Source organism: Manacus vitellinus, unplaced genomic scaffold (genome assembly GCF_001715985.3).
Source record: "Manacus vitellinus isolate BGI_N305 unplaced genomic scaffold, ASM171598v3 scaffold_5_pilon, whole genome shotgun sequence".
NCBI lineage: Eukaryota > Metazoa > Chordata > Aves > Passeriformes > Pipridae > Manacus > Manacus vitellinus.
The window spans coordinates 42733293-42751563 of NW_021940682.1; the positions used below are offsets into that span (position 1 = coordinate 42733293).

At 39.5% G+C, this 18271-nt stretch overlaps 1 protein-coding gene across 1 annotated transcript in view; it reads left to right on the plus strand.

The window, feature by feature from the left end:
- Positions 1 to 18271, plus strand: part of MET (MET proto-oncogene, receptor tyrosine kinase) — a 75802-nt gene that overhangs the window by 16565 nt on the left and 40966 nt on the right. Inside the window, exons 4-5 of the mRNA XM_018080747.1 lie at positions 11475 to 11609; positions 13008 to 13181. Of these exons, the coding sequence (XP_017936236.1) occupies positions 11475 to 11609; positions 13008 to 13181 (309 nt within the window). The remainder of the gene's footprint in view (positions 1 to 11474; positions 11610 to 13007; positions 13182 to 18271) is intronic.

The window sequence follows — 18271 nt, forward strand, 5'->3', positions numbered from 1 at the left end:
TGGCTCAGTTCACAGAGCAGTTTTGGTTCATATGAGCAAGAGTTCTTTCAAAGAAAACTAAACTGAAAGCTCTGTCTTGGATACATATCAAATATGCTCCCACCCCAGCTGGGGTAGAAAGGTTCAAACAGCTTCAGAAATACACTTCATGTGGGTCCTTTGCTCTAGAGGATCAGATTAAACCTATTCAATGTAAAATGCCAAGACAGCTTATACTGTAGAAGCAGGAGCCTCAGCATTAGTTGTTTCTATATACTGATCCACTCCTCTGGCACCAAATTCCTTGCTTTTATACCCATAGCCTATGACTCACAGCTGTAGAATTGAGATTAGCTCCTTTTCCACCTACTTTCAAGTTTCTCTGAATGCGTCTTAGATTTTCAGGCTCTTGCTCACTCCCATCTCACTCTGTTCTTTTGGACAACAGTTCTTCCTGTCCTAAAAGACGTTTTCCATAAAAAGTGGTAAATCACCCTGCTGAGTAGTCTGTCTCTGTCCACTGAGTACTTAAATAATCTAGACAGGTAAATTATACTACACAACTTCTTTGTAGGTGACTAATGAAATAAATGGAACCCATAGAGCCAAGCCATTTAAAAACTTGGCAGCCGAAATTAAACACCAGAAGGCAAAGACAAAATACTTTGAAATCACCAGGGGCTCCCTCTATACACCCATCTTATTTCAAGCACTATCATCCTGCAGTAACCTCCTTGGAGTGTTTGACTTCTCCAGCTGCCACAAAGTCCAGCCTGGATGTGAATCTCAACCTGGATCCTTCCTGCACCCAAGGACCCATGTTCTTTTAATTTGCCATTATTATTTGTCTTCTTGTGAGCTTCCTGAAGTATTGGCAGTCTTTGACCCTTCTTGCTCTGTAGGCTACAGAGAGTCATCAAAGTTGGTAGTGTTGTCCCCTAACCATCATTATCTGAAACCTGATGTGAAGGCCATTAGTTGCTATGTCATTCCAGTTTTCCCATTTCCCATAACCTTCCATTAGAAAACACTTGGGCACATGTAACCTTTCAGGAAAACAAGCCTCTCCTTTCTTGTCTTCCTTCCCCTCATTTTCTGCCCTTACCACATGCAGTAAATAGGGTTGCATATTGTCCCCAGTATATGCACCCTGTCTGGATAAAGGGAATCCTGTACCTTTGGTCTTCTGCACAGGCTGGACACAGAACCTGCAGTATAATGCAAATTCTGTAATGCTTCTACAGGGAAGAAGGTCGAAGTGATTTGCCACAAAGAACAGATGAAAAAGTGGGGAAAATCATACTTCTCTTTTCCCTGAAAAGAGAGGGATTTAACAAAACTTTCAGTGACAAATCTGCCAGTTTTTCCTGCACTTCCCATGATGAGCTTGGTAACTTTAAGCTGCAGTTTGTCTTTTGTGCAGGAAAGGCAAATGCTAAGAGCTACACACTGAGCACAGGACCAAACTATGCTCTGTTCTTAAAAGCAGATACTGATTCACAGAGCAAACATCAGCAATTTGTTTAACCTTTCTGAAGTAATTTCCTTACTACAAAATACAGTTAATAACAACTACTCTCTTACTCGCAGCATTTCTTCCGGGCTGTCACAAAGCTTTTAGGAAGGCTTGGTAGAAAGCGCAAGGGAGCATTATTCTTATTTATAATGTTCTTTAAATTATTCATTCAAGTCCTGCACCACACACTTCATTCAGATGTTTGCGCAACTTAAAGAACAATTAAATATTTCCAGAATACATTTCCCATTCCACATTCAGTTACAGATCAAAAGAAAAGGCTATTGTGTAAACTGCATGGCTGTTAGCAGAAATATTCTCATCATTGAATCAGATTGGCTTGAGCTACAGGGGGAAGTCAGCATTGGGCTCATATTGTAGTAAGTAGGATCGCTTTCTTTGAGTGTTGGGTGCAACCAGCAGAGAATAAGCAGACTGACTACCTTTAATGATGCGACCTCCAAATAAAAATGTTAGTATTTGTTTTGCCTTTAAGTGATTTTGGAAGTGATACCAGATCTGTAGGATACAGCAGACACAGATTTTCCCAGAATTTAATGTTCTCTTACATTTTTTGTTCATTTTTTTTTCCTAATAGTTATCTAGGAAGTGATTTCAAACACGATCATTACTAAATGGCCAACTAAAGCAGATTTGTGGTGTTTCTATGGAAATATAGCTATTAGCTGCAATGAGATGGAGATCGTTAAAAATTGAGCTATTATATGACCATTACTTAAGTGAAATGGGTTTTAAAAAAATCAGGATTATCTAACAATGACTTAATTTATCAGAAAGATATCCCTAAATGCTTCCACAGATTTTTAGCAAAGAAATGTAATTATATTCTTTTTTCTTTCATTCACAAATCTACTGGAACTTATTGCAAAGAATCCTCAGCTGTTCACTTATTACGCATCTCACTTTTGCACAGTCATTTGCACTCATATTTTTAGCTCTTTGTACAAGCAAATACTGAATTTTCTTGCACACTCCCCTTGTAACTTGTAGGTGTTCAGACTTGACTATATCCTTTCCGACACAGGCATGCTTTCAGAGAAAATTAGTTACAGAATTCTACCTATCAGAGAACCTGTTTTAACGCTGATTGTATTGTGTTAGTATCTTGAGAACATATTTTAATGCCAACTAGTTAAAAGCAAAAGAAAAAAATATTCATATAGGTTTCTAAAATTAGAAAATCAGCTCAGCCCTTCCAGTGCACCCAGTTCATCTCGTATCTTCTTTGAAATTCCAAACCTTACTATATTTAGACAACTTAGTTTCTGACATAAGTTTCGGTACTAGCAGCCATTCATGAGATTAAAAGAAACAGTAGTACAGTACCTCTGTCTCTGACAACTGCACCCTGCAGTGCCCAGATGTGGAACAGTTTGGTGAAAGTAATGAATGTTTAAATCACATTTTTTCTGTATTAATTTAGGGTTTCCTTTAGTTAAGAAATGTTTAGTGGGGGGGAAAACATCCTTAAAATGTAGTAATTGTGTCATCTAAATTGAAGTGAAGCTCCAAGTCTGTGCTGTTGGAGCCAGGAAGTGCAGCAGCAAGCTACTGATCCTCAACCTGAGAGAAATTTTTTGGAAAATGTTTCTCATATTCCCCCATTATACTTGCTTATACTTGATCAGCAGCCAACCACTTGATTCTCTGTCTTTTCTTTCTTTCCTCTTTCTTGCCACTTTTCCGTCTCTTTTTGCATTTCTTCTGCTCATCACTTTCTGTCTTCCTACACTCCCCTCACCTCCAACTTTATTTCTGTCTCCATCCATTTTTATCTCTTTACAACATGACTACAGCACGGCATTGCTGAAAAATTCAGCAGATTTAACATGTATGTTTTTCCTCCTGTAGGTGATGGCTACCAGATTCTGGGGGTTTGATGTATTTTGAAATGTATCAGAATTAATAGTTCCTAACTTTGCAAGTGATTCCTCCAAAGCTTATAGCATTACCCATCAAAACTCTGTTAATGACCCGAGAACATAGTCCACATTTCACTTATTTAAAAAAAGTCTTCTAAAGAACCAGTAATATTCAGAATGCAAAAGCAGGTATGTTTTATCCAACCAAGGAATGTTTTATCCAACCTGTTGTTATTCTGCTTGTGTTTTTAGTTTGATAAAATAGAATTATTCACTTGAATTGCTCTGGAAAGCTCTAATACAGGAAAGTAAATACAGCTTCCTTCACTAAATGTTTACTTTTTTTCAGCCAAATGTAGAACTAGAATAAAATCAATATGGATGGTCCAAATACAGAAGATTCATGAGTTCTTTTAAGGAGGATAATTGGGGCCAGGAGGTGAATTCCAAATCTCTCCTGGAGAGTACTGCAGCCCATTCACATACTGAGCATGTTTTGGCTGCATCAGAAATGTTAAATCTGTATTTGGCCATGAATAGCCTAGAGTTTGTAGTTTACCAAATATTGTGGAGTTTCTGTTACAAAACAGAGCAGTAATAATTTTTCTAAGACAGCTGACATGCATGAGACAGAGAAGAAAAATGGCTTTACTTCCTTCCTAAGCTGGAGCCTGAAAACAAACTTTTTTTCTCCCTTCTTTTTTTTTTTTTCTGTTGAGAAGTTGCAGCTGTTTTGGCCTTTCTTATTGTGCTTGTTTTCAGACTGTGACTGGGAACACAGACTGAAACTACAGCTGTTGGGTGCGAAGTGAATCAGGTATTTCACAGTGGTTACTTCATTAGAAAACATCACCCAGTCACACCGCTGTAGCTGAGGAATAAGATTTTCAGCTGGTGTAAGCAGCCTTACTCTGCTAGAGCCAAAGAAGCTGCACTGAGAATACAACTCACAACTGATAAAGACGCTTTCCTTACCAGCCAGTATTTTGGGAAATCATAATTTGTAAAAAAAAAAAAAAAAAAAAAAGAACACCTCATGATATATTGAGATAAAATATCTTTTATTTTTGCTCAGTTGTTTTTGTTTTTTTTTCCTGCCTGGATCTTGGTATTATTTCAGACAGTGGCTTATGAGAGAAGAAGAAAAGAGCAAAGTTCTTCAGGAAGGGGAAATCTTTGTGATAGCTCTGGGAAGTGTGAGGTATGGGAATGTTTTACAAGATTTATTCTGAAAAGCTCACGGCTGAAAACCCGTAACCATGAACAAGAGATTGATGCTGTTGATGTATGCAGAGGCTGCATTTTGACCTAACACTATGTTTGGAAGCAGAATACTGAATGTGCTCCCTATGCTTCAAGCTGGCCTCACCAAGGTAACACCCAACTAAATACACTGTTTGTTGGTGACCTTCTTGAGGAAAAGGGGCTAGAGGAGTTTTTACTGTACGATTTACAGCTACAATGGGCAACCACTCTCTATAGATGCAGTTTTGGCAGCGGGGCCATCTCATCCTTCTGACTATATCAGTGGAACTCAGTGTACAGTGAGGCTGCACTGGGCTGCATGTGGAGTGGTGCAGTAGGACATTCATCCTGTTGCTTCTGGAGGTGAGGAAAGGGTCTTCCCATGGGCATACATACTCCCTGAGATGCTGTCAGCCACATGCTGGCTGCAGTCCTGTCCAATCTGGCTGGACATGAGCCAGTTCTAGCTGAGAAGCCAAGCATTAGCAAAACATGGTAATGCACTGTCATGTCTGAACAGATTCTGAAGAGAAAATGGCTTCGGGCACAAAAACCAAAGCATGATGGCACAGATAGGCATCCTTGGACTACAGCATGTCAGACAACAGGCCACTCATCATCCTCAGGAGCTCTCTGAACTTGTTAGACATGAAATAATACAGATTAATAGTAAACCTTATTCTGGAGACCTGTTATACGCCAGTATTTTTAACCAGATTTTTTGCTAAGAAAGGGTGTATGGTGTTATAATAAATGTTCAAGGAGCAGAGTTCTGGCAGAGGCTAGGATGAATAAGGGAGAGGTATGAGGCAAGTAACAGCACACAGTGATACCTTTTCCAGCACCCTCCAGCTTCTGGCACTCAGTGGCCCAGAAATTCCCAGAGCTGGAAAATGCACCCATGTTTGACACTTAATAGTCATTTATGGACTTCTTTCTCCTTAGTATTGCTTATTGGGTTTTGAATTTATTTTTGTTTTGTCCTCCATAGTATGCTGTGACATTGAATTCAGTAATTTCATTCCACTTTGAATGATGAAGAGCTTCTTTGGGGTTTCCTTAACCTTTTGGTGCCCCTGATTCTGTCCGATGAGGAATAGGGATGGGGCTCTTACAGATCAGTAGTTTGGGAAATTTTCACACACTGAGCACGAATCTGTTGGCTTTCACATCCAAGTGGATAGAACACTTGATAGCCACACTCATTTCCCAGGAATACTTATGATTAAAAATAAACACCACCACCAAGCTTTAACACACATCTCATTTCCCCAAAAAGAGAGAAATTGGTATATGTCGTATCTGCTTTCATAGATTACATGCCAGGGAACATAATGCACGCTACAGAAATTAATATAGACAAAAATAATCACATCTGCTTTTTATTTGTAACTGCATTCAGGGATTGGAAAAATTTGTCCCAGAATTCAACAAGAAGAGAGCCAAGCCTTCAGCATTGCTCTCCTCTTGCAAACAGCAAAACAGCAAGACATCACCACTCCAGGAATCAAGGCTGAAAGCCATGGTGCCTGTCAGCAAAATGAGTTGACACAGAGCAAAGAAAATACAGAACTTCGCATCTTTCAGTGTGTTCAGTCAAATCCAGTGTGTACTGTAGTGTGCTAGAAGACTGTGCACCTTTGAATTTATCAAACTCCTTTTGATCTGGTTCCTGTCCCTCTAGGTAAACGTAGCTGTAACAAAACAGTGCAAATGGCAAGCCATATTTGAAACAAGTGTGAGGAGGTCAAGGGATAGATAAGCATGGACTTTAAACCCTACAGAGCTAGGAGGAAGAAAGAGTGATGGGATACCTCTGGAGTCATTGCAAAAGTTGTCCTCAGTGTCCTGCCTCAGTGGCCCAGCAATTCATCTGGCTTTTCGATACTAGCAGTCTGACCTGTTTAAGGCTAAGCAGAAACTGTGTGCATGGGCATCTGTAGGAATGTGAATAGCTGCAATTCTTCCGTCTTTATCATTTTTAAGCTAACAGAAAACTGTGGCAAACTCTTGATAAGTAACATTTTCGTATCTATAGCTCAACTTTTAACATTAATGATAGCAGTTCTTTCTGTGGTAAAAAAATATATCTTGATTCTCCCAGGCAAAAAAGTATCAAATATTGAATAATGCAAAATCCATATAGTCAAATTAAAATTAACACCTGGTGCCGAATAATGTATTGAGAGCACATATGTTTTAATATTCAGTTCAAGTAGAAAAGCTTATAGTCTTCAGAGGAGATCCATTATATTCTCCATGGATTAGAATGATATACAGCATTTAGAGAGCTACATATGTGCCCTTTGCAAGGTTATGCTGCATATCCCAGGGCATTTGAGGCATTGCACAATAAAGTTAACCCTGAGCCTATCTCTGCTGGATAATGGCATACACCTGCCAGACATCTAGGGAAAAAATAACAATATGATACTTAGATGGTATTCCTTTAAGAAGGCCTCTCATTTTTGCAGAAGATATTTCAACATTTAGACAGTAACATTTGTAATTCAATACTGCTGACTAGCAGAACTGAGCATCAGAACAATTTGTAAAAGAAGCTGTTGTATCCTCTTTTTCTACTCAAATGATTACAGTCATATTATGCACATATTATGCCATATTATGCACAGACGAACCTAAGTGATCACTGACTTCCAATATAAAGAATATGTTAATTAATATATTAATTAATTAACTGTTGGCTGTTATCTTCATGGAAATAGTTTCAGCTATGATGAAAGATAACGTAATTGTTCAGGATTTTTTCTCTAAATAGAGGGACATAAATTTTGTTTTTGCTTTGAGAAGGATGTCTGACATTGTAGTTACTGATATTCGATGTGATTCTCGGAAGAGTTATTTTTAAGGACATCAGAAGAGCCACATGTATATAAACAAAGGGTCCATCTAGTTCAGTGCTCTGTCTCCAGTAGTATTGACAAGTGGATGCCTAGGGAGCCAGGCAACATAGCTAATGCCTTCTGCTTCAAATCTCCAACTGTTCTTTCTGGCAATTTCCTGAGCTATTGAGTTTTGTCTGTTTAGCATTTTCCGTGTACCTGTGAAGTTTCCCTTTAAATGTGTATTTCTCTTGCATTCACATCCTTTGGCAAGGAGTCCCATAGGTCATGACGTATTGGTAGGATGTCATACTCTTGTTTGCCTTGAACTGAAGTCTCGATTTTGTCTTTTGATGGTATTTAGTACTTTTATTAGAGTAAAATCATAGCATAAGATAATTGTTTAGGATTGAAAAGACCTCTAGTATCATTGAGTCCAACCATTAACCTTACACTGCCAAGTCCACAACTAAAAAATGTCTGTAAGTGCTGCTTCTAGATATCTTTTAAGTGCTCCCAGGGATGATGACTCCACCACTTCTGGGCAGCCTATTCCGATACTTGACAACCCTTTTGGTGAAAAGATTTTTCCTAATACATAATCTAAGCCTCCCCTGGTGTAACTTGAGGGCATTTCTTCTTGTCCTATGCCTTAGGAGAAGATCAACCCCAACCTGGCTGCAACCTCCTTTCAGGTAGTCGTAGAAAACGAGTATATGATCAGTCTCTACTCACTCATGATTCTGTATTCCTTTTTCATAGATTCCACATCTACCATACTCAGTCATTGTTCATTACAGCCTTTTGATCATCTTTGTTTCCTTTCTCTGAACCTTTTCCCTTTTTAACATGTTCTTTTTGGCAGGAGGCAACCAGAACTGCACAGAGATTTCAAGTTTCGGGCAAGCCATGAACTTCTATGACAGCAGGATGTTTTCTGATTTGTTCTCTAATCCTTTTCTAATAATTCCTAAGTTTTTATCAGTTTGGGATTTTTTTGGCTGCTGCAAAACAGTTAAGATAACTATCTATCATGTACTGCTTTAAGTTAATTTTCTTTGTTGTATTGTACCTACCATTTTATTGTCTTGTAAAGTCCTTCTGCCATCCTTAATAGTCTGTCCTCATCCTTATCAACTTGAATACCTTCAGATCATCAGAAAACTTTGTCACTTGGACTGTTCAACCACTTGTCTAACTCATAAATGAGTGTATTGAACAGTATGGATCCCAGCACAGACACCTTGTAGAACACTTCTGGTGACTTCTCACTATTGCAAGCACTGACTGTTTGTTGCTAATGTCTGTTTATTCTCCTTTAGTTAATTACTTATCTGTGTAAGACCTTCCCTTTCTCCTAACTGCTGGAGTGCAGGCATGTAGATATGCTTTTTTTCCTCTTATGCTCTGAAAAAATGCTTGGTTAATAAATTATAAAAATGTAAAAAAAACCCACAACACAATACCACCACTGCCCCCCTCCCAAAAAAAAGACACCCCGAAAAACCCCAGGACTTCACAGTTTTTGCAAAGAGAGAAGTCCTTCTGTAGTACTGAACCATTTGCCATTCCATGGCAGAAGTAGCCCTGTACGGTGGTGCGTCCATGGCACATTAAAGTTACACTGCACACATACCAGCCCAGTCCCAAGCCATAAAAATCAGAGGTTTATGAGAGTGACACTGGAGTCCTAAGTAGCCTCTTGTTTCTACTGTAGAAGCTGTCTTCAAATTGCCTTTTTTTTTCAGGATTATGTTGGATAAGAGTAAGATAGAATTTCAAGGATTGGGCTGATGTGTACAAAACCCCCACATTTATATACATAAAAAAGAGCATTTTTGCATCTACTCTCTGTTAAGGCAGTACTGTAGGCTGGAAGATTAGTTCTGAGCAAAATCCAAACTTTTATTCTGTGGTCCCAAATGCGATAGGAAATGTAATTTGAGCTCCCTGTATGTCATGAGGTCAAAGTCTACTGGCTTGGGATTTGAGCAGGTGATTTGAGTGTCAACCTCAGTAAAATAAGAGTCGGTCAGTACCAAGTAATTTTTCTAAGATTCTACAGATGGAATCCAAATTTTCATGTATTGCTGTGAGGCTGGAATGCAGATGTGTTTAAAGGGTTAACGCTGTGGCTCAATCAGAAAGAATGCTTGGCAATAAGAGGAAGCCTGGATTAATGATGGAAAAGAATTCTTAGCATTTTATAGCAGTGGGTATTTGAGATGAGACATGGCTAATGATCAACTAAAAAGGTATTTGCAGCTGTGGTGCTACCTCTCCCCATAATGCCAACATTAATCAAGCTTTTTCATGCAGCTTTTCAGTCAATTCTATTTTTCATTGTCCTGAATAGAAAACAGAGCTCATGCCCTGTTACACTGAGTCAGAGACCATACTTCTGTGTCACCAAAAATGATCATACCTTATTGATTTCTAAAAGCTGCACTTTCTGTGCTGTAAAACGAATCTATAGGAAAGTCTGTAACAAAGCCAGTTTAAAGGAAAAAAAGCCTCTTGTAACCCCAAACTATAAATACCTCTGGGATGTGGAGCACTTATCACCATGAATTAACTGCTCATATATTTTATTTGAGTCTTGAATTACCAAAAAAATCAGCTATAATTACAGCATCTCTAAGTCTAGTTTTGGAATCAGCCATCTTGGTGAAAGACCTTGGCAGTGCGAAAAGCCAGTGAAATCGTGTAAGTCAATGTCCTGGCTGTTCTGATCCTGCCTTTGGAGTCAGAAGAAAAGATTCATTATAGTGAAAAATTAAACATTTGACATACAAGTTACTTCCAAAATGGCTTCAATCTTTTTAAATAATGAACCCCATTGAATCCTAACTTCTCAGCAAATGTTCATTATCTAAATTCCTTAAGTAAACTACACGTGATGAGCTTTTGAAACATGAACATGATCTTCCCTCATGTAAACAATCCTCTGCCTTTGTTGCCTGATGCTATCACATTTGGGTGCACATCCTTCTGGATTGCAGGCCCAAGCTTATAAAATCTCACTATCAAATATCTACACTGATCTGCAGATGCTTTATGCCTCTGCTTAACAGCCATGACTCATCCCGTTAAAGTCAACAAAGTTACAGTAGTAAAGTTAGGCGTGTGTTTGCAGAAATAGATCCAGATTCTCAGAAGTATTTAGGTAATTCAAGATGCAGAGAGATGACCGGTGGGGAAATTTCATACTGGCGTGACTAATCTCCCTAAGATCTCCTAGAATCTAGAGAGAGGGAGAGAGAGGAAAGGCTTTTGCAAAGGGTCTTCAGAACAACTAAGTTAGGCTCCTGTTTTGGAGCATCTCCTAAATGACCCTTCAGCATTCCCTGTCATTTAAGAAGTGCTTTGAATGCTCTGTCCTGGACACCTGGCAGGAGCCAAGGTGCCCAGTCACATCTTGCAAGGAGCTTGTGTCTGAGCAATAGCCATGTGGCCAGCTCTGGGAATCAAGCTCTGTGTACTTGTGGCTCTGCCCACAGCGACAGTCTGCGCCTGCCATAACTTTGCATTCTAATGGCCCCACATGCAGCAAGATGGTTGACACAGGTTAAAGTTTGCTTTTCAAGCTGAAGAGCCAAAATGAGAATAAATGGAAATATATCGGACTTCTGAAGACCTGGAGTTTTAAGATTCTTTTAAATAGATGTTGTAGATAAAATTCTTCATTCTTAAATGTACAGGACTGATTAAATGACCCATTTTCATTTTTTATGGTGACTGAAATTAAAGGACTAGGAAACGTGCAATGACTCCTTCACATTTTAATAAATATGGTGTATTTGGAGGATCCTCCAACAGCCATGATTTTGCTGTATTAAATAAAGTAGATTTTATAGCGCTTTAATCAGATCATGATGGAACATTATGCAAAATATTATGCAATGTAATGCAAAGTAATTAATGCAAGCAGAGAACTTGAGACTGCTGAGCAGCATGCATTTGTGTCACACACTGCCTGCTGATTTTCAAAATTTCTCTCTTTCTTAGATAGTGGTTTCCCGTTCAGAACCCACAGCTCCACATGTCAGCTTTCAGCTAGACTCCCACCCTGTCTCTCCCCAAGTTGTTGTCAAGAATTCATTAGCGGATGATGGCTATACCCTGGTAGTGACTGGGGAAAAGGTGAGTGGTTCATACTCTAATCCTTCTGTGCACTGCATAAACCTGCCTTCACAGCAGCAACATTCAGTAAGAGCAGCTGTTCACACCACTGCCTTATGTGCTGCATCCTCACGGCCTTGCTATTCCCTTGGGAACACTGTGGGGAGGGAGGCAAGTTTCCTCCAAGATATTTTTTCCCCTCTACTGAACAAACCAACAGGCTAATATTGAGAAATGTTTAAATAACGTAAGAGCTGTGATATAAACCAACAAAAGCCAGGAAATGCAAATTTAAGGCTGAAACCCTGTCCCTAATTCAAGTGCTTGCAAAGACAAAACATACAATGGCTTAAGAAAAGAATGGCAGTCACAGTTTCCTGGCTTTTGTTGATTCGTGTCATAACTTTTTAAGGAGGGTTTTGTGTGCAGAAGTTACATAGGTGTGTTTAAAACTAGGAGTCAGTGTTCACAGTAATGTTTGAAAATTATTTTAGCATATGGTCTACAAGGAGTTAATAAAAGATGAAGAGCTATCATAAATATGCTATTGTCATAAGTAGATGTGCATTGAATAGGTTTAAGACATCAGCAGATAATATTACAGATAATCCTAAACCATAATCGTAAGCGATAATTTGACTCCTTGAGTTCTATAAAAATTTACAGAAATAGATCAGCCATTAGTAAAGATAGTTATTAATCATTTACTAGAAATATGTGAGATATTTATAAGAGCAATCTTCAGAAAATGTCCAAAATAAGTTTAAGGAACGTACGGAAATATAAAGTATGAGGTACTGATACAGTAATGTAATTATATACTAATTTCAATATTTTGTCCAAAAATAATTCTTACGTATTTGAAGTGACTATTATCATAATTATCCTGCTATTTTGGGTAATATACATTTTAACTTATATTTTAGGTACAGTGTAAGTTTTTTGCTGCTAGGTGTTAAAAAACAAGTACATGGGCAGTCACATGCCGTAAGTGTGCCACAGGCATTAAAACAGCCTCGCCAAAGTTGAAATAGCCATCCTGCCTATTTTTACGAATGTATGAACTAAGGCATACTGAGATACACTGCTTTTTCCAAGAACTAGTGCAGAATTGGGAGGAGCACACTGCTGTTTTCTTTCTCCATCAGCAAAAAATTCTATCTTGCTGTAAACACCAGATGCTGGTAGTAACTGTATATAACATTAAGATGCCTTTAGGGTTTCTCCCAAGCGAATTTAAAATCATGTCAGTTAAATTACTTATAAGATCCTATAATTACTGAGCTAAAGAGAAGTCGAACTGAGGCTTGCACATCTGAAATCTGAGTAGCACCACTGCGCTATGCATAAATAGAGACTCTCCTTGCCACTTAGTGTATGTATTAAAATGATCTGTGCATTATGTCTCTCCATCCACAGATAACAAAGATCCCACTGAAGGGGCCGGGCTGCCATCACTTCAGGTCCTGCAGCCAGTGCCTGCTGGCACCTGCCTTCATGCAGTGCGGCTGGTGCAGCCAGCAGTGCCTCAGGTCTTCTGAGTGCCCCAACAGCACCTGGACCCAGGACACCTGCTTGCCCAGGGTTTATGAGGTAAAATGGTGGATTTCTTCCATTTCTCTCTTGAGGGAAGAACACGGTCTGTGCTCTGTGGATGTTTTCTGTTTATGTAATTGTGATAAATTGAGTCTGCTCTCTTCAACTTCCCCTCAGCCTCGGTGTCCATAAATCCTCTGGCTGGATGCACATGCTCTCCATGAGTGCTGTGGGCTAAGGTGCTCATGGTGGATAGGTCTGTCTGAGTATCCTGACCAGCCATGGGAGAGCCTTGGCCCTACAAAGTGCTTCTGGTCGGGAAACAACATGGATCTGAGCTAGCCTGGCAGGGGTCTTATGGGAAAGGTCAGCCACAGAAAGGAGTAACCCTCCTCTCAGACTCCTCTCAAAGGGGAAAATGAAGAAAAGCATTTCCTGCCCACAGCTGCCACAGCCCGGCCCCATGCAGGAGGTCTGTGACTCTCACTCTTCATCTGTCCCTGTGCTGGCTCCAGCACGGAAGGAAAGTGTGGTGTTTCTCTATGAGAAAAATTAATTTTCTCCCCTACCCAAGCTCCTGGAGGAGATGCTTTTTTCATAATGTCCTTCCCTGGCTCCTTGTTCCCATGGGTCCGCTTGCCACCAATGAGGGACAAGTGTGTAGCTGCACACTCCGTGCCTCGGGACAGGGGACAGCCAGAGGCTACTGCCAGCTGGCCAGAGACCATCAAGGTCTGTGCAAGCTTGAGATGAGCAGAGAGCTGGATTGGTGTGGTCCAGTTTTAATTTAGTTGTGGTTAATGCAGGATTCATGCTGTACGTGTAACCAGATCTTCTCAGGTGAAGTGTGACATAACTGTGAAGGCAGAGGTTTGTAAGGCACTTGATGGACTAGAAATCTGAGGGAAGGACAACCATAAAACTTCCTGGTAGCATTTATACCCATTTACTTGTGTTAGTGCATTTAAACTACATCGTGTAGTTAAAAGTACAGTTTCCTTTATGGGAATACAGCTTATAAACAGGGATGAAAATTTGATGTGCTAAACTCCTAGAGAGAAAGGAAGACAAAAGTGGATTTTAAATTAATAATGTATTTCTTTCAACCAGGCGATGATTTTATGTACAACAACTTTTTAAAGAACGGACAGGCAAAACTGCTGTTAATCCAGAAAGAAATCTTGAAACACATGTTGGTTTTTTTATCATGTTCACCTTTCAGATACTAAATTTAGGATTAACACAGGCAAAATTCAGTGAACAAACAGTGGAGAGTTACAGGAAACCCAAAACGGATGGAAAGGATGGGGGGTGTTTGTGTTTGCTTTGCCTTCTATTGCCATTTACCTTTGGGCAAAGGAGATGTACAAAAATTGCTAACACATAATGTGAGTAGTTTACTTTCCTTTTATATAAGAAGCCATTTATTTCAAAAAGGTTATATTAGATGATGAAATAATGCTTTCTGGCCTTAGTTTGTATGACACTATGAATCACCAATTCAAAGGTATACCCTGAGAGTTACCCTGATACATTTTTCTGTGCTTCTGCAGGCCTAAGGTACTTACCTGTCTTGCACAGCTTGTTTCATCTTTCCTAGAGTTCAAACACAAGTAGCATCCGTTAATGTTTTTTTATTCACAAAACTTTCCAGCAGTGGCAGTATATTTCCATGACTCAAAAAGGATTTCTCAGGCTCTGAACTGCTTAGTTTCTGATTTTCAGAGGTACTGAGCTCATATAGCCCTCTTTAATTTTAATTTTGAATGTATGCACTCAGCAGTTTTAAGAATCAAGAGCCTGGAGCCCATGCACAAGGTTCCAAGAGGTGCATCCAAGAGGTGCTCCAAGACCAAGAGGTGCATCCCCAAGGCCACCTCTGCAGTCCCTATGAAGTCACTGGGAGGTCTCATCCAGGGGAGCATGCTTTGGACAGGGGGCAGAGGGAGCAGGTGTGAGGCTGGCTAGGTGCTTGCTCCCCTTCCCCATGTGGCTCAACCCTTCCTGCTCAGCACAAACCCAGTCTACCCCTGTGATGAATATGGATCTGTGGCACCAATGGATCTCAAAGTGAATCTCAAATTACAGCGTGCCCATGTTGGTAGAAGTTGCTTCTAAAAGGCTTGCAAGGAAAAAAATGCAGCTGGGTACTTAAGTCCCTTTGGATTGCTAGCTGTTAAGACAGATTTCATGCTCTACTGGACCATGACATTTAACATGATTACTGAAAAAAATATAAAACAGATTATTCATCATCTTCTGATCTGTCTTTAAACCCATATGCATAAAATGTAAGAAACAAGCTTGTTTTTGTTCCTAACAAACAGAGGATGACCTGCTCTGCATAGTATCTGAAATTCAGTCTGAACCTCTGCCTAATATTTTGCAGCTTCCAGAGGGACAGATTGTTTGAGATATGTCATATGATCATTTTAACCTGAAGGGAACAGATTGCTCTATGAGGGTCTGGTCCAGTGGATGTTAGCTAATGAAGTTGTCAACAAAGTTTTCCCAGGTTATTACACACAGTGGTGGGCAATGAAAAAGATATTTTCTTCTCAGGAGGGTTGGCAAAGTCTTCCCATGGAGTCCTGCAGATCCTTTGTTTCTTTGCCCTGCTTTAAGCACTTTCCCTTGGAGCTGTGGGTGGTGGGGAGCAGCCAACTCTGCCCGGGCATCCCCCCTGCTACCGACAGTGTAGTAGGGCAGGCACTGGAACATGTCCCCTCCACAGCCCAGCTCCCACTCTACTCCCATCCACTGCCTCTGCCAACCACGGGGCGTGTTTTGTCAGCCTGGATGAGCAGTGCTAGAGGGAAGCCAGAGGACTCGAGGGAGTCTCCTCAGAGACCACTTGGTGCTGGAACAAATTGCAAGCATCTGTGTGTGGTGTTCAGGTCACGCTGAAAGGTGAAGGGTGTAAAAGAAGAAATAAATTGGTATCCCTTCTGATTCTTTGTTGTGGTTAAAAATCTGACATGGTTTGTTGTTGTTTTTAAAGTGAGTCATTTTAGCTGGCTTTTGTATCAGATGTATCAAGGACATCAGGCTTTCTGCTGCCTGTTGAGGTTGGAGTTTTTGCTGAAAATTTCACATATGGTTTCTACATGTTCTTGTCTCTTAATTGAAATGAATGGGCTATTGAAACTAATAAATATATACTTTCTTCCAAAAATTTATAAAGTATATGAGTGGATATTGGCATAATGACTGTCAACATAAGCAAAAGGAAATCACAAAAGTTAACTTCCTCCCTTAACCCAAAGTCCAGAAAACAGCAGAATGGCAGGCCTTGCAGCAGGACTTGCTCCATGTTATCAGTGGGGTTTTCATACTATAGAGAACTTTTGAATCCTGAATTTCATAGCATTTGTATCTGATTTGGGTTTTGCTTACTTTGTGTTACTACCTGCGCAATGTAAGCACAGAGAAGATACCTACATATACCTGAGTTCAATGCCAGGAGGCTGACTACTCATTCCTGTCAGCTCTCACAAGAACAAGTCTGAAAAACCACATTTGACTTTCAGATGTTTCATCATACAGAACAAATGGAACAAAAATACAGACTTGAATAAAAACAGTCTAGGGGAATTTCTGCAGAACTTAAAACCAGAAGTTTAAGATTTGGTTTATTTTTTGCTCTCTGCTTAGAGGTCTTGCCTCCTAAATTTGTTGGCAGAATGTAGTAAATACTCTCCCTCAATTAAGGTACATGGGCTGCTATTACAAGTTTCTTTTGGCAGATAAGATCACTAAAAACCAGTTCGGTACCTTCAGTTTTTATTCTGTATGGCTTTGTGCAGTCTGATTTTTAACACCCTTATTTTGCTAACTTATGGATTACATTTCAAACTCTTCAAATGCCACATCAGTGCATTATTGTACAAAACATAGAGACATCCTGTATCCCACAGAGCAATGTCACTTTCTGCTGGGGTTTTATTACTCCAAAAATAGGTAAGTGTGCTGAAATATTAAGCAGAGTGGAAAACTAGGATCAGAAGTCAAATCTCAATTTTGAAGGAAAAAACTCAAAGAAATAAGAGAAAGTTAAACTTGGGAATAGCACAGACTCCATGGGGTACAGCACTGCTCCACACTCTTAGCTGCAGTTTTGTGTGTCAAGGGGCTGTGGGGGTATCACTCCTTTTTTACAGGATTTGTGCAAAAGTACTGTTCCTGCATAGGTTCCCTCTTCTTTGCTTGTTGAGAGCTGATTCAAAGCTCTTTAAAACAGAAAAGATTCCTTCTGGCTTCAGTGAAGTTTAGATCAGACTCTTTGTCTGGTTTCTAATGGGGGCAGTAAATTTCCCCATATATAGTATATGGTATAATTCTTTTGAAGTATTCTTCAGCTGCCTTTCTATATGCAATACTTCATTTGTGAGAGTCTTGAAGTATAGCTACAAGAGACTTGAACAGAAATGTGCTGTCTTACTGGATTTCCAGATGAAATAATAGCCAAGTATCAGTCAAACACTTTCAGCTTGAAAATTAAGTCAGGTCCTTTGAAGGGCACAGCTGTATTGCATTTTAGGAGCCAAATTATTATCACTAAAGCATTAAGACATTTAGGCACTATGATCACAAGTATAAATTCAGTCTTTCATTCTTTGTTGCGTTCAGCAGTACTGGTATGTTTGCAAAATTATGCAGTATTGTTAAAAGTCCTCATAATCCCTGAACCAATGTTGGGGGGGTTTGTTGGTTGGGTTTGTTTTTTTTTTTTTTACTGGCAGTACTGACCAGTACTTTTACTGAGTTTTGTATGACTTCTATAGTGTTCCTACGTTTTTCCCACCATTGTTATATTTTACAGGACAATTTAAAATATATATATAAAAAAAAGGCATTTCCTTTGTAGATTGTCTCTGTGTTTCTGAGGGGTAATTTATTTTTAACTCAGAATTAGAGGTGACCAAATGTAAAAGATTTAAGGAAAGAATAGCAGAAGTCATGTTAACTTTATCACAGTCAACGCGATGCCAGATTATGGTGTCTTTGAAGCTACTTCACTCTGAACCCAACTTTCATCAAGCTGACAAAAAATGGTCATTTTGGGGCTCTTTTGTGTTCAGCATTCAGCTTCTAACAAAATAAGTATATTGTATGTTTAACATGCCAGAAATAAGATGTGAAAGACA